Source organism: Carya illinoinensis, chromosome 8 (assembly GCF_018687715.1).
Source record: "Carya illinoinensis cultivar Pawnee chromosome 8, C.illinoinensisPawnee_v1, whole genome shotgun sequence".
Lineage (NCBI taxonomy): Eukaryota > Viridiplantae > Streptophyta > Magnoliopsida > Fagales > Juglandaceae > Carya > Carya illinoinensis.
This window is the reverse complement of record NC_056759.1, coordinates 26374894-26390164: the sequence shown is the minus strand read 5'-3', so window position 1 is coordinate 26390164 and position 15271 is coordinate 26374894. Positions and strand designations below refer to the sequence as shown.

The window sequence follows — 15271 nt, the reverse complement described above, 5'->3', positions numbered from 1 at the left end:
TTCTCTTCAAATTCCTATTAAAATGAACATAGAATTTGTCATATGAAGTGGGCATTTCTACCTTGAATTAACACCTCTTCTTCTTTTAGAAAAATCTTACTTATCATCTTCACACCATAAATTACAGATAATTTTTTAACTTTTTATTTTTTTTTCTCTTACCAAATATATAGTATATGGATGATGTGTGAAAAAATTCAATTAATTTAAAAAGAAAAAAATTAAAAAATAAAAATAAATATAGTGTGTGAAGAGATAAATAGCAAAGCTTATTTATGAATAATAAAATGGTGTTTGAAGTTCGGAGTAAAATATGTTCTTTATGTATTAGCTTTTTTGAATTTCCACAACCTTTTATATTTTCTATGACGCTGAAACAAACTATAAATTGCATTCATTACTTTTTATTCAAAGCATAACTCTTGATGATGAAAGGGAAACTAAACTCTTAATTCATTGTAACTAACGTGACAGATAATCAAGCCAATCAGTTTTCTTAATCATTTATGTGACATCGATATTTACCGTAACTACGAACTTTAATTTTATTTTCTACATATTTTTTTCTCTGTTTTTTGATAATATTAAGCAAGTTATAAATTATAAAATAATATGATTAATAATAGAAAATAAACTATTTTTTATCAATTTTTTTTTTGATAAAATGAAGGATATTGTTGTAAAATAGAGTATCATTATTTTATAAAAATGATCTTTATATAAAATAAATCTAAAAAGAAGGTTGTAAAATGGCTTATGTCTCTATGATTACGTCGCTTAATTGAAAATGAATTTTAATTTCACAAAACCTCTTTCCTAGATATGTTAAATAGCTGTACAGCCGTAAGTTAATCATTTCTCAATCTTAAATATTATTAGATATAAGAAACGAATAATGTTACATACAATGTATAAGTCTCATAAATTTTTTTTAAAAAAATAAGATTTATTACGAAAAAATTAATTTTTTAAAATAAATTTCATATTTACTTTTTTTAAAAAACAAAAATATACGATATTTATGAAATCCACTTCTGTAAGTATTATCTTTTTTAATAAATATATAGGTATAACACGTAAAGTTAAAAGAGAAATGCTAAAGCTCCCAAATTTAGAAGCTTTTTTAATTACCGAAAGATTTTTTTTAACTTAGTGATTAAGTAAATTTTTTTAAGTAATGGTGTGAATTTAAAAAAATTATTTAAGAATATAAAAAAAATGAATACAAAAATCAATTAAAAATTAAAAAAAAAAAAGATGCATGCTTTCGAGATGATAATTCGGTACCTGGAACATGACTCAACTTAAAAATATGAGTTTTGTTATCTATAAATAAAATCATGTACTAATCTGTATATTAATACTGATTTTTTCATGCATAAAGCATGTGGTTCAGATGGCATGAGATCCAGCCTCCATAAGAGAGGTCTTGGATTCAATCCCCCTCCCCAATCCCCAATATCCAAAAAAAAATATTGATTCTTTCATATTTAAAATTTAAATTAATATTATTTTTAATAAAATTTACTTTTTGATTAATTATATTAGATTAGTGTATATATTAATACGTAATTATATTTACAACTAAATTATTCCTAAAAAAATTTAGTAATGCTATATAAGCTCTGCACGTGCAAGTTCAGGATAGAAAAAAGTAGTACCCATTAGCAAATTGTTTGAATAACCTTTTAAAAGGTCGCCCTGCAGCCGGTACCTCCATTGATTTTGTAAGCTTTTTTATATGTATTTTTTTAATTATTTTTTAATATTTTATTTTAAAAAAATTATAATATTATTATAAAATACTTACTTAATCATTAATAAAAAAAATTAATAAACGATCTAACGTGAGCTCCTCCCATCATTTTTTTGGAAAAATATAGTTACAAGCATAGTTGTGCACTAATCTGTGCACCAATGTGATGTGATTGGTCAAAAAATAGATTTGATTGAAAACAGTGTTAATTTAAATTTTAAGTATGAATAAATCAGTATTGATACACAGATTAGTGTACAACTGTGCTTGTATGTATCAAAATTCTATTTTTTTTTGACCTTTTTGGTAGTAGTGTACCTCTTCAATTTGTCCACTTAATACTGTACCTTTAGTGTAAATTATATTATTTTTACTTCTATTTCAAGTATTTTTTAATTTTTTTAAAAAATAAAAAAGTATCAATATAGTAATTATCACTTCTATTTTAAGCATTTCGTTTCGATCGAAACCATGTTGTCGTCGAATAAGATCACCCTGAAGAGTTCCGATGACAAGTCCTTCGAGGTCGACGAGGCTGTGGCTCTCGAGTCTCAGACCATCAAGCACGCGATAGAGCTTTGCGCCGACAACTTCATCCCTCTTCCCAACGTGACAAGCAAGATCTTGGACAAGGTCATCGAGTACTGCAAGAAGCACGTCGAACCGGCCAACTCTGAGGACCGCACCTTCGAAGATGATCTCAAGGCCTGGGACGCGGAGTTCTTCAGGGTTGACCAGGCCACTCTCTTCGATCTCATTCTGGTTTGTTCTCTTCCTTCGCCTCTGATTTGTTCTATCTTTTTATGGCTTTGGTTCGTGTGGGCGATTCTTCCCCTAATGGGTTTCTCGCGGCTTGGGACTCTGAAATTTGGATCTGAATTGATTTCTTTTAGGTTAGGGTTCTGGATTAGGGTTTCGAACCACGTTTTTAGCGTGATGGTTTTTTTGTTAATTTATGATTGTAGGTTTTGAAACTTAGGGTTTTGATTATTTTAATTTGATTTGATTATTACTTATCAAAAAAAAAAAATTTTGATTTGATTATTTATGTCAAAGTTTTAAATACAGTTGTTTTCGTTGTTTGTTGAATTATTATCATACTAATGGAACCCTAGGAGTTGGCTCAAGTGGTAAAGGAGTTGGTGTTGGTGGTATGCTCCTGCCAAGGTCTAAGGTTTTGAAACTTCTTTGGTGCAAACAATCTGGGCAATTGGACTGGGATTTTTTTACCTGACTTATTGCCAAGGGCTTGTACACCTCTGAGATTAGTCAGGACCCTGTTCTAGGACATTCGGTGCCAATAACAAGAAAAATATTCTTACTAATGGGTGATTTTTTGGTAATTTACTGTTAACACGTGATGATGCTCTGCGGGGTGATGGAGGCTCCTTGAGTATGCAATTAATGGACCAGATGCTTCAAACTGATTCTTGTAGACATAAATAATGTGGATTTTCTAGTATTTTTGTTCTTTGCCAATACGTGGTTGATTTCAGGGTTGTATTTTCTTTACAATATGTCTTTGTTGTTGCTTTGTTTTTTTTTTTTTTTTTGGTCCAAAGTTTAATGTTCTAATTGCTTTGTTAATTTCGTTTGCTTCGTCGTTGATACTGCAACTTAATTTCTTTGAGGAGAAAGTACCTATTTTGTTTGAAGATTCTTTCAATCAGTTAACACAAACTTTTCTTTTTACCTCTTCTTTTTTCTTTTTTTTTTTCCCTTTTTTTTTTTTAAATCTGTCTACCTTATTCTTTAGGAGTAATTTTGTTTATGTTCCTCAAATGAAAATAGCTTGATTTTATGTGAAGGAAAGATATTTTGGTTTGTTTTAAAAATCATTGCCAAGTTGCATTGTTAATTGTTTTACGTTGGCCCTATGCTTGTGATAATTTTTTATGATTGTTGCCGATCAAAAAAATATTTTTTATGATTGTTAACACAACGAAAATATTTCTGTGATGTGTATTACGATTGATGTTGATGTTCATTATGGTAATATGACCTGGTTATTTTTATTGATCTTTGAAAAGTCCGAGTTTTGCTAAGAAATATTTGTTCAGTTGTGGTTCTAATACCGTTGCCTTTTTCAGGCTGCAAACTATTTGAACATCAAAAGCCTCCACGATCTGATATGCCAGACTGTAAGTGGAAGATTGAGTGATAATTTTTAGTGGGACTTGGAAACAAAAATGTGATTTACAAACAACTTGGTTTAAGGGTTACTATGTGGGTTCATATGTTAGGCATGTTTGTTTTGGCTTTATCTTCGCTATATACAATCGCGCAGTGCGCAAGTGTCATGTAATCGTTTTAAAAAAGTGTGGGGTTCATTATTAAAAAATTAATTTCTTTTCATGTGGATCTCGTATTTATTTACTTTTTAAAAAATAATTGCACGGCGCTTGTGCACTTAAACAACTATCATTTCTCTTTTTTATCTTTATCGTCCCCTGTTTTAAACTCTTGCTTTGTTGAAATCGTAAAACCCTTTGAACTGTAAATAATACTCAGATTCTGATCGGGGGCACTGTTAGTAGATTGGTCTGGCACAACAGCATCCCTCTTCCCTACGTGCCAAGCAAGATCTGGGACAAGGTCAACGAGTACCGCAAGAAGCACTATGATCTGAAGGTCTGGGACGCGGAGTTCGTCAGGGTTGACGGGGCCACTCTCTTCGGTCTCGTTCAGGTTTGTTCTCTTCCTTCGCCTCTGATTTGTTCTATCTTTTTATGGCTTTGGTTTGTGTGGGCGATTCTTCCCCTCATGGGTTTCTCGCGGCTTGGGACTCTGAAATTTGGATCTGAATTGATTTCTTTTAGGTTAGGGTTCTGGATTAGGGTTTCGAACCACGTTTTTAGCGTGATGGTTGTTTTGTTAATTTATGATTCTAGGTTTTGAAACTTAGGGTTTTGATTATTTGAATTTGATTTGATTTTTTATGTCAAAGTTTTAAATACAGTTGTTTTCGTTGTTTGTTGAATTATTATCATACTAATGGAACCCTAGGAGTTGGCTCAAGTGGTAAAGGAGTTGGTGTTGGTGGTATGCTCCTGCCAAGGTCTGAAACTTCTTTGGTGCAAACAATCTGGGCAATTGGACTGGGATTTTTTTCCCTGACTTATTTCCAAGGACTTGTACACTTCTGAGATTAGTCAGGACTCTGTTCTAGGACATTCATTGCCAATAACAAGAAAAATATTCTTACTAATGGGTGATTTGTTGGTAATTTACTGTTAACACGTGATGATGCTCTGGGGGGTGATGGAGGCTCCTTGAGTATGCAATTAATGGACTAGATGCTTCAAACTGATTCTTGTAGACATAAATAGTGTGGATTTTCTAGTATTTTTGTTCTTTGCCAATACGTGGTTGATTTCAGGGTTGTATTTTCTTTACAATATGTACTTGTTGCTTTTTTTTTTTTTTTTTGGGTCCAAAGTTTAATGTTCTAATTGCTTTGTTAATTTCGTTTGCTTCGTCGTTGATACTGCAACTTAATTTCTTTGAGGAGAAAGTACCTATTTTCTTTGAAGATCCTTTCAATCCGTTAACATAAACTTTTGTTTTTTTTAAAGGTCTGTCTACCTTATTTTTTAGGAGTAATTTTGTTTATGTTCCTCAAATGAAAATAGCTTGATTTTATGTGAAGGAAAGATGGTTTGTTTTAAAAATCATTGCCAAGTTGCATTGCTAATTGTTTAACGTAGGCCCTATGCTTGTGATATTTTTTATGATTGTTACCGATCAAAAAAAAAATATTTTTTATGATTGTTAACACAACAAAAATATTTCTGTGATGTGTATTACGATGGATGTTGATGTTCATTATGGTAAATATGACCTGGTTATTTTTATTGATCTTTGAAGTCTCCGAGTTTTGCTAAGAAATATTTGTTCAGTTGTGGTTCTAATACTGTTGCCTTTTTCAGGCTGCAAACTATTTGTGCATCCAAAGCCTCCTGGATCTGACAAGCGAGATTGTGGCGGACAAGGGCAAGGGAAAGACCACAGAGGAGAAGCGCAAGATCTTTGATATCGAGGAGGACCTTCCCGAGGAGGAGGAGGACCTTACCGAGGACTTATCGAGGAGGAAATTTTTCTTCAATATTATTTTTTTTGATAAAATGAAGGATATTGTTGTAAGGGTCCAGCTGACCGTATTAAGAGCATTTACATTTGGTCTATGTACGTGCATATGCAAAATCACTTTTTTTGCATATCCACTTTGTCATTTTAACAAAATTTTCACGTTGACTTATGCATATTTAAAATAAAATAATAATAAATTATTATTATTTTATTTTAATTTTTTTTTGCCAATTTTTTTTTTTTTTCAGTGTAATTTCCATGTACTGGTTTATACATGCAATTAGTACCGAGTACATTAAAAATGCTATGCCACCGAACCTGCAGAATGAAATAATGAAGATTATTTTATGATTATTTTATGCATCCATATCCAGATTCATGCATGCAAATTTATCAATTTTATATATAATAAAATTCATCAAATTTATGGAGTATCAATCAAGCTTTTATAGAAGGAGAAAAATCTGTTACAGTCATAGACCATAACCCAAGTGAATCTTTTCCATAGGGGAGAGTAGGAAGCATGGCCATAAAATTAGATATGTCAAAAACTTATATGATCGAGTTGAGTTGTTGTTTTTGAAGACTTATGAAAAAATTGGGTTTTCATGAAAAATGGGTGAAGCTGATGTTGTGACAAATTTGTATCTTTTTTTGTTCTAATCAATGGCTTTCCGGTACAAAATTTTGGCTTGAAGGGGTTTGAGGCAGTATGATCTTTTGTTACCCTACCTTTTTATTTTTTTTGCTAAAGGTTTGGGTACCAGTGCAGATGATTGTATCCTTTTTGGGAGAGTAAAGCTAGAAGAATGGCATAGATTACAAGAGATATTGAAGAAATATGAGAATAAACTAAGAAAAAAGAATTAGATGTGGACGCTTTTTAAAAACAATTTATTTTTACATATATAAACTTTAAAAATGATAAAAAAAAATGAACGATTAGAAAACTAATTTATAATTTATTTGTTATAAATGATTTTAAATAAGATTAATTTTTATAATGATCAATATAACATGAGTACATTGTGTTTTTTTTTTAAGAACTTTTAGGGAAGTTTTGTACAGAAAAATTAAGTCTATTATAAAAAAAGAAAAAAAAAGATACTTTAGGTGTCACTGATGTTATATATATTTATATAATAAAAGTTACGATCCTCTTCTTGTCGTTTTATCCCTTTATTATTATTATTATTATTTTTCAAGTCGTTGGCTTATCCATTCATCGTTCTCTCGAGCTATATGCCTACTGTCCGTAACTCGTCGATCCCATTTCTAATTTGAATAAAATATTAGCCTACAATTATAAGTTTCACCTCCAATATTATTATATATTGTTAATAATAATAATAATAATAATAATAATAATAATATATATGTTATATATAGAGATATATATATATATATATATAACATATATAGATAACATATAGATATATATATATATATATATATATATATATTTATGAGTGTGTAAAGACGTCATCAAATGTAAAATCTCATATATATATATATATATATATATATATATATACTAGGTGGGAGTAACGTGTAAAACACGTTTGTCTAATTTTATGAAATGATTATTTGTAAAAAATAATATATATTTTATAAAAATTATTGATGTCACTTAATAATTTAAGGCATATTGGAGAAAATAAAAAAATTAATTCAAAGTATCATATAATCCAATACATGTTTATAACATCTATAATTTTAACAAAGATGTATACGAAAAATTTAATAAAAGTCTAATACAAATGGTAGTTCAAAATATGTGTCGTTTGATGTTTGTATTATAATTCATCAATTTATGTCATCCTGTAGACAATCAATAGAGACAACATTGAAATTCTTATTTTGCTGTTGGTTGAGTCGATCAGGGATAACATAAAGTTAAAACATAATCTTTTTATAAAATTTGTGGTATAATATTTTCTATATATAACATATATATAAATCATAAAATATATTTTGAAATTGTTGGCCGAATTTACTTTTTCTTAATTAGGGATCACGACCTTTGTCACGTGCCTATAATAGCAAGCTCACGTATGGAATATGACTTAGCAGAAGCTACGTCCTACTACCATGGGAAAAAAAAACACTTTGATTAAACACACTTGTATTATATATTATATGAGATTTTTAAATTTGGAATACTCAATAATCTGAGTTAATGAAACGTATAATACACGTATATTATACTTAGGGATTCACGTCTTATGCACCTAATACACGTGTATATGTTAAGGAGAAAGAGAAAAATATAATAACTAATATTTAATTACTTATTATTATATAAACTATTAAGTATTATAATTATTGAGATTAATAAATCATATAACAACATTGAATGCTATCTCTCTCAACATTTATGTCTTCATTTTATGTGTCAAACCGTTAAAACAAACGCTGTTAACTTTAACGGAAAAACAAAAAAAACCGTTAAAACAAGATTTTTCGTTTCATACACACTTTTTATATATAAAAGATATATATTGATTGGTTTTAATACGATCGAGACTTTTTGAAATGGTTGGATGAGTCTCTTCGATTCTCTCTCGAAATTGAAAGTTTTAATTTGAACATAAATAGAACTTTATTAAATTAATATGCTTGTATGAATGTTCAACAATATCACGAAGTACCTCCACCAATAAATGTTTTTCTCTTTGATCAATTAGATAATTGAGCCAATCCAATTATTTCCTTTTTTTTTTAATGTAAAATAAAATAAGGAAAATAATAGAAAACAAATAATAACAACGGTAATATAAGTGTATTTATATTAGGAGAATACGTGAAATAATTATTATATAAAATACTTTTAAAACTAATAATAACATAATATATATATTTTTTATGGATACTTTTGATGTTGTTTCGTTGAGTTAATTAGTTAATTTAATTGATTATATATATATATATATATAAGAGAAATTGATGAATATTATATATAGTCTCTGAGAAACTACAACACAAAGATTGATAGACAATAGAAACTGCAAATCTAAAACAAAGTCTACATGTACTGATCACCGGACGAGAACAATTTCGAGCATGATACTATTTACAAGCGGGAAATATTCGTACGTGCATGCAATTACAGGCCGATGATGATGATCAGCAGACACATACGATGGATGGGTCGCAGCAACACTCGTCAATCCGGCAGCAGCAACAGAGAGCCGCTAAACTGCAAGAAAACACCCAAAAAAATCATTTTTTTAATTTTAAAGATTGAAGACAAAATAAAGCACCTTCAGGAAATATATATATATATATATATATTGAGATGATTATGTGAAATTACACTCTTTATTCTTTTTTTTTTAATAATTTTTATTTTGTTAGAGATCGAGAGAGCTATGGCAGTCTATTGCAGACACATGCATGATGATGGTGAGACATTAATCAATTTACCATCCCTGAATGAAACCTGCTTCTGATCTCCTGGGTGGTGCAGCAGCATATTGTGGAGGTGCCATCACTGGGGGTCCTTGATAATAACCTGGAAAGATTACCCCCAACCAAGTTGACAAAAAATTTAAACAAATTGATTTAAAAAAATTCATTGATTTCAACATATTCTAAGAGCAAGGCCTGGAAAATCTTTAAGACCACCAATATTAATGCAGAATTCTTCAAAATTAAAACCAAATATGAGACTAATTAAGTGAAATGACAATCATATCTATTAACTCATGTTATAATCACAGAAATTTATATTTCAGAACTTTCCCACTCAAACAAAAGGAAAGTTTAACCCTTTTTTAAAATCTAGTTTTTAGTTAGTACTTCAACCCGTGACTGGACAAGAAAAATGAAAGGCTTTAATCCGAAAATGCAGGTGATATAGCAGAAAATTATAAAGAGAGTCAAAAGAAGTAGGTAGGAAACTTGTTGAAAACAGGAAAGATGATCAGAAATTAGGAGAGAAAGAAAAAAACGAAAGAAAGAAAGAGGAAAAGGAAGCTGGATACCTTGGCCTTGGGCAGGGTAAGCATATGGGTACCTAGGGTCTTTCATCACTGCTTAACACAAACAAACACTAAACCTTTTACTCTGAAGCACAAAGCTGAGATCAAACAAATGGACAATGAAACTGTGAGAAACCTCAGCTATCTTCTGGCCGGGTTTTATATCAAATTAAAAGGAGTTGGTATCATGCACACGCAAACCCACAACCACCCCAAACATCAGTGTCTCAAATGATCTTTTGTTATTATTATATATATACTAGTGAAGGTGCTATGTGCAAGGCACGTATAACCCTTGCATATAGCACCTGGTTAGAAGAATAAAAAGGCATATGTGAAATCAGTTTCGGTAACATATGGGGAAAAAATGTGGCTGCTTAGTTGACTTTAGATTGATAACTTATGAAATAAAACCTTAAATCATTGAACACATTTTAATAATAGAAACAACCTATTAAAGCAAAAATCAGCATATTCTTTTTACTTATCAAAAATTTTTAATGCAAATTACAGAAACATTCAAACTTAAAACCCAAAAAGCAATTGCATGGGAACTTAAACTTTCAGTTCTAACTTTTCATTCTAATGCCTACTGAATTCTTTCAAATAATATCTAAATCAATACTTCCAATTCAGAGTCTCCATATATATATATATATATATATAATTTAATGATCAGTAATATATTTAATAGAAACCAACTTCAGTACAGTACAAAATGCCACTCATCATGTATTATGACAGAAGATTATTTTATGCATCCATATCCAGTTTCATGCATGCAAATTTATCAATTTTATATATAATAAAATTCATCAAATTTATGGAGTATCAATCAAGCTTTTATAGAAGGAGAAAAATCTGTTACAGTCATGGACCATAACCCAAGTGAATCTTTTCCATAGGGGAGAGTAGGAAGCATGGCCATAAAATTAGATATGTCAAAAGCTTATATGATCGAGTTGAGTTGTTGTTTTTGAAGACTATTATGAAAAAATTGGGTTTTCATGAAAAATGGGTGAAGCTGATCATGAGTTGTGACAAATTTGTATCTTTTTTTGTTCTAATCAATGGCTTTCCGGTACAAAATTCTGGCTTGAAGGGGTTTGAGGCAGTATGATCTTTTGTCACCCTACCTTTTTATTTTTTGTGCTGAAGGTTTGGGTACCAGTGCAGATGATTGTATCCTTTTTGGGAGAGTAAAGCTAGAAGAATGGCATAGATTACAAGAGATATTGAAGAAATATGAGAATAAACTAAGAAAAAAGAATTAGATGTGGACGCTTTTTAAAAACAATTTATTTTTACATATATAAACTTTAAAAATGATAAAAAAAAATGAACGATTAGAAAACTAATTTATAATTTATTTGTTATAAATGATTTTAAATAAGATTAATTTTTATAATGATCAATATAACATGAGTACATTGTGTTTTTTTTTTAAGAACTTTTAGGGAAGTTTTGTACAGAAAAATTGGTATATCGTAACATTTTCCTCATTAATTTGGGAGTCAATGTATCTTCCCCGTTATTTCGCCCACCGGCCAGAGTATTCAATTGAAGCGATAATCCGGCACGCCTCACCGCGCCCAGTTAACTGAATGCAAGTGACAAGGAATGAGACACCAAAAAAAATTTGAAGCCTCGAAATATGAATAATTGAAACTTTAGAAATGCTCTATTTATTTTACAAAAGAAAAAAAATTAATAATTGAATGTACTTTGATTTCAACAATTAAATTTCTAAATCCACTGGTTGGGAAAATCTTCTTAAATTAATATGGAGAAATGGTCACGTCTCTTGTGAGCATATAAGAAATATATGTCTTTTTTATTTTTAATTAAGGGATAGGCACGTGTCAATTTTAGCTTTGATTATTAAAAAAATATATACTAATTACGTGCTTAATATAATAGACTTTTATCATTTCTAAATTATGTTCTTTCAATATAGTTTGGAAAAAAATTATGTTCTTTCAAAAATTTTAACAAAGATGTATACGAAAAATTTAATAAAAGTCTAATACAAATGGTAGTTCAAAATATGTGTCGTTTGATGTTTGTATTATAATTCATCAATTTATGTCATCCTGTAGACAATCAATAGAGACAACATTGAAATTCTTATTTTGCTGTTGGTTGAGTCGATCAGGGATAACATAAAGTTAAAACATAATCATTTTATAAAATTTGTGGTATAATATTTTCTATATATAACATATATATAAATCATAAAATATATTTTGAAATTGTTGGCCGAATTTACTTTTTCTTAATTAGGGATCACGACCTTTGTCACGTGCCTATAATAGCAAGCTCACGTATGGAATATGACTTAGCAGAAGCTACGTCCTACTACCATGGGAAAAAAAAACACTTTGATTAAACACACTTGTATTATATATTATATGAGATTTTTAAATTTGGAATACTCAATAATCTGAGTTAATGAAACGTATAATACACGTATATTATACTTAGGGATTCACGTCTTATGCACCTAATACACGTGTATATGTTAAGGAGAAAGAGAAAAATATAATAACTAATATTTAATTACTTATTATTATATAAACTATTAAGTATTATAATTATTGAGATTAATAAATCATATAACAACATTGAATGCTATCTCTCTCAACATTTTTGTCTTCATTTTATGTGTCAAACCGTTAAAACAAACGCTGTTAACTTTAACGGAAAAACAAAAAAAACCGTTAAAACAAGATTTTTCGTTTCATACACACTTTTTATATATAAAAGATATATATTGATTGGTTTTAATACGATCGAGACTTTTTGAAATGGTTGGATGAGTCTCTTCGATTCTCTCTCGAAATTGAAAGTTTTAATTTGAACATAAATAGAACTTTATTAAATTAATATGCTTGTATGAATGTTCAACAATATCACGAAGTACCTCCACCAATAAATGTTTTTCTCTTTGATCAATTAGATAATTGAGCCAATCCAATTATTTCCTTTTTTTTTTTAATGTAAAATAAAATAAGGAAAATAATAGAAAACAAATAATAACAACGGTAATATAAGTGTATTTATATTAGGAGAATACGTGAAATAATTATTATATAAAATACTTTTAAAACTAATAATAACATAATATATATATTTTTTATGGATACTTTTGATGTTGTTTCGTTGAGTTAATTAGTTAATTTAATTGATTATATATTTTTCCTTTTAAAAAATTATTCTTAGATTTTTTTGGGAGCCACTGGCCAAAGTCGCCTAATGGAATAAAGCTGGCATATATATATATATATATATATATAAGAGAAATTGATGAATATTATATATAGTCTCTGAGAAACTACAACACAAAGATTGATAGACAATAGAAACTGCAAATCTAAAACAAAGTCTACATGTACTGATCACCGGACGAGAACAATTTCGAGCATGATACTATTTACAAGCGGGAAATATTCGTACGTGCATGCAATTACAGGCCGATGATGATGATCAGCAGACACATACGATGGATGGGTCGCAGCAACACTCGCCAATCCGGCAGCAACACTCGCCAATCCGGCAGCAACACTCGCCAATCCGGCAGCAACACTCGCCAATCCGGCAGCAGCAACACTCGCCAATCCGGCAGCAGCAACAGAGAGCCGCTAAACTGCAAGAAAACACCCAAAAAAATCATTTTTTTAATTTTAAAGATTGAAGACAAAATAAAGCACCTTCAGGAAATATATATATATATATATATATTGAGATGATTATGTGAAATTACACTCTTTATTCTTTTTTTTTTAATAATTTTTATTTTGTTAGAGATCGAGAGAGCTATGGCAGTCTATTGCAGACACATGCATGATGATGGTGAGACATTAATCAATTTACCATCCCCCAATGAAACCTGCTTCTGATCTCCTGGGTGGTGCAGCAGCATATTGTGGAGGTGCCATCACTGGGGGTCCTTGATAATAACCTGGAAAGATTACCCCCAACCAAGTTGACAAAAAATTTAAACAAATTGATTTAAAAAAATTCATTGATTTCAACATATTCTAAGAGCAAGGCCTGGAAAATCTTTAAGACCACCAATATTAATGCAGAATTCTTCAAAATTAAAACCAAATATGAGACTAATTAAGTGAAATGACAATCATATCTATTAACTCATGTTATAATCACAGAAATTTATATTTCAGAACTTTCCCACTCAAACAAAAGGAAAGTTTAACCCTTTTTTAAAATCTAGTTTTTAGTTAGTACTTCAACCCGTGACTGGACAAGAAAAATGAAAGGCTTTAATCCGAAAATGCAGGTGATATAGCAGAAAATTATAAAGAGAGTCAAAAGAAGTAGGTAGGAAACTTGTTGAAAACAGGAAAGATGATCAGAAATTAGGAGAGAAAGAAAAAAACGAAAGAAAGAAAGAGGAAAAGGAAGCTGGCATACCTTGGCCTTGGGCAGGGTAAGCATATGGGTACCTAGGGTCGTTCATCACTGCTTAACACAAACAAACACTAAACCTTTTACTCTGAAGCACAAAGCTGAGATCAAACAAATGGACAATGAAACTGTGAGAAACCTCAGCTATCTTCTGGCCGGGTTTTATATCAAATTAAAAGGAGTTGGTATCATGCACACGCAAACCCACAACCACCCCAAACATCAGTGTCTCAAATGATCTTTTGTTAGTATTATATATATACTAGTGAAGGTGCTATGTGCAAGGCACATATAACCCTTGCATATAGCACCTGGTTAGAAGAATAAAAAGGCATATGTGAAATCAGTTTCGGTAACATATGGGGAAAAAATGTGGCTGCTTAGTTGACTTTAGATTGATAACTTATGAAATAAAACCTTAAATCATTGAACACATTTTAATAATAGAAACAACCTATTAAAGCAAAAATCAGCATATTCTTTTTACTTATCAAAAATTTTTAATGCAAATTACAGAAACATTCAAACTTAAAACCCAAAAAGCAATTGCATGGGAACTTAAACTTTCAGTTCTAACTTTTCATTCTAATGCCTACTGAATTCTTTCAAATAATATCCAAATCAATACTTCCAATTCAGAGTCTCCATATATATATATATATATATATATATAATTTAATGATCAGTAATATATTTAATAGAAACCAACTTCAGTACAGTACAAAATGCCACTCATCATGTATTATGACAGAAGATTATTTTATGCATCCATATCCAGTTTCATGCATGCAAATTTATCAATTTTATATATAATAAAATTCATCAAATTTATGGAGTATCAATCAAGCTTTTATAGAAGGAGAAAAATCTGTTACAGTCATGGACCATAACCCAAGTGAATCTTTTCCATAGGGGAGAGTAGGAAGCATGGCCATAAAATTAGATATGTCAAAAGCTTATATGATCGAGTTGAGTTGTTGTTTTTGAAGACTATTATGAAAAAATTGGGTTTTCA

General features: G+C 29.9%; 2 protein-coding genes and 1 long non-coding RNA gene across 4 annotated transcripts; 1 reads left to right on the top strand and 2 right to left on the bottom strand.

Moving 5' to 3' along the window:
• Positions 1 to 2200: 2200 nt before the first annotated feature.
• LOC122274778 (SKP1-like protein 1A) lies at positions 2201 to 6062 on the top strand. Of its 2 annotated transcripts, XM_043083814.1 has the most exons (4): positions 2205 to 2518; positions 3847 to 3897; positions 4268 to 4444; positions 5686 to 6062. In XM_043083814.1, the coding sequence occupies exons 1-4, from the start codon at positions 2228 to 2230 to the stop codon at positions 6028 to 6030; spliced, it is 864 nt and encodes a 287-aa protein (XP_042939748.1). In that variant the 5' UTR covers positions 2205 to 2227; the 3' UTR covers positions 6031 to 6062. The 2 variants fall into 2 exon arrangements, with proteins under 2 accessions (XP_042939749.1, XP_042939748.1); XM_043083815.1 differs by lacking the exon at positions 3847 to 3897 and having other exon boundaries at positions 2201 to 2518.
• Positions 6063 to 8779: 2717 nt separating this feature from the next.
• Positions 8780 to 10066, bottom strand: LOC122274780. The gene is made up of 3 exons (XR_006228332.1): positions 9832 to 10066; positions 9272 to 9359; positions 8780 to 9044 (listed from the first exon to the last, which is right to left on the bottom strand). It is a non-coding gene; the product is annotated as an uncharacterized LOC122274780 (long non-coding RNA).
• Positions 10067 to 13122: 3056 nt separating this feature from the next.
• On the bottom strand, positions 13123 to 14523 carry LOC122274779 (cysteine-rich and transmembrane domain-containing protein WIH1-like). Its single transcript, XM_043083816.1, has 3 exons — positions 14263 to 14523; positions 13702 to 13789; positions 13123 to 13474 (listed from the first exon to the last, which is right to left on the bottom strand). Exons 1-3 carry the CDS (start codon positions 14306 to 14308, stop codon positions 13315 to 13317), a joined length of 294 nt encoding a protein of 97 aa, XP_042939750.1. The 5' UTR covers positions 14309 to 14523; the 3' UTR covers positions 13123 to 13314.
• Between the last annotated feature and the right edge of the window lie 748 nt (positions 14524 to 15271).

Coding starts and splice junctions, on each gene's coding strand:
- LOC122274779 (XM_043083816.1), bottom strand. CDS start 14,308: ATGAACGACCCTAGGTACCCATATGCTTACCCTGCCCAAGGCCAAG. Junction 13,790..14,262: donor TTACCCTGCCCAAGGCCAAG/GTATGCCAGCTT, acceptor TAATCTTTCCAG/GTTATTATCAAGGACCCCCA. Junction 13,475..13,701: donor GCAGGTTTCATTGGGGGATG/GTAAATTGATTA, acceptor GTTTTCTTGCAG/TTTAGCGGCTCTCTGTTGCT.
- LOC122274778 (XM_043083814.1), top strand. CDS start 2,228: ATGTTGTCGTCGAATAAGATCACCCTGAAGAGTTCCGATGACAAGTCC. Junction 2,519..3,846: donor CTCTCTTCGATCTCATTCTG/GTTTGTTCTCTT, acceptor TGCCTTTTTCAG/GCTGCAAACTATTTGAACAT. Junction 4,445..5,685: donor CTCTCTTCGGTCTCGTTCAG/GTTTGTTCTCTT, acceptor TGCCTTTTTCAG/GCTGCAAACTATTTGTGCAT.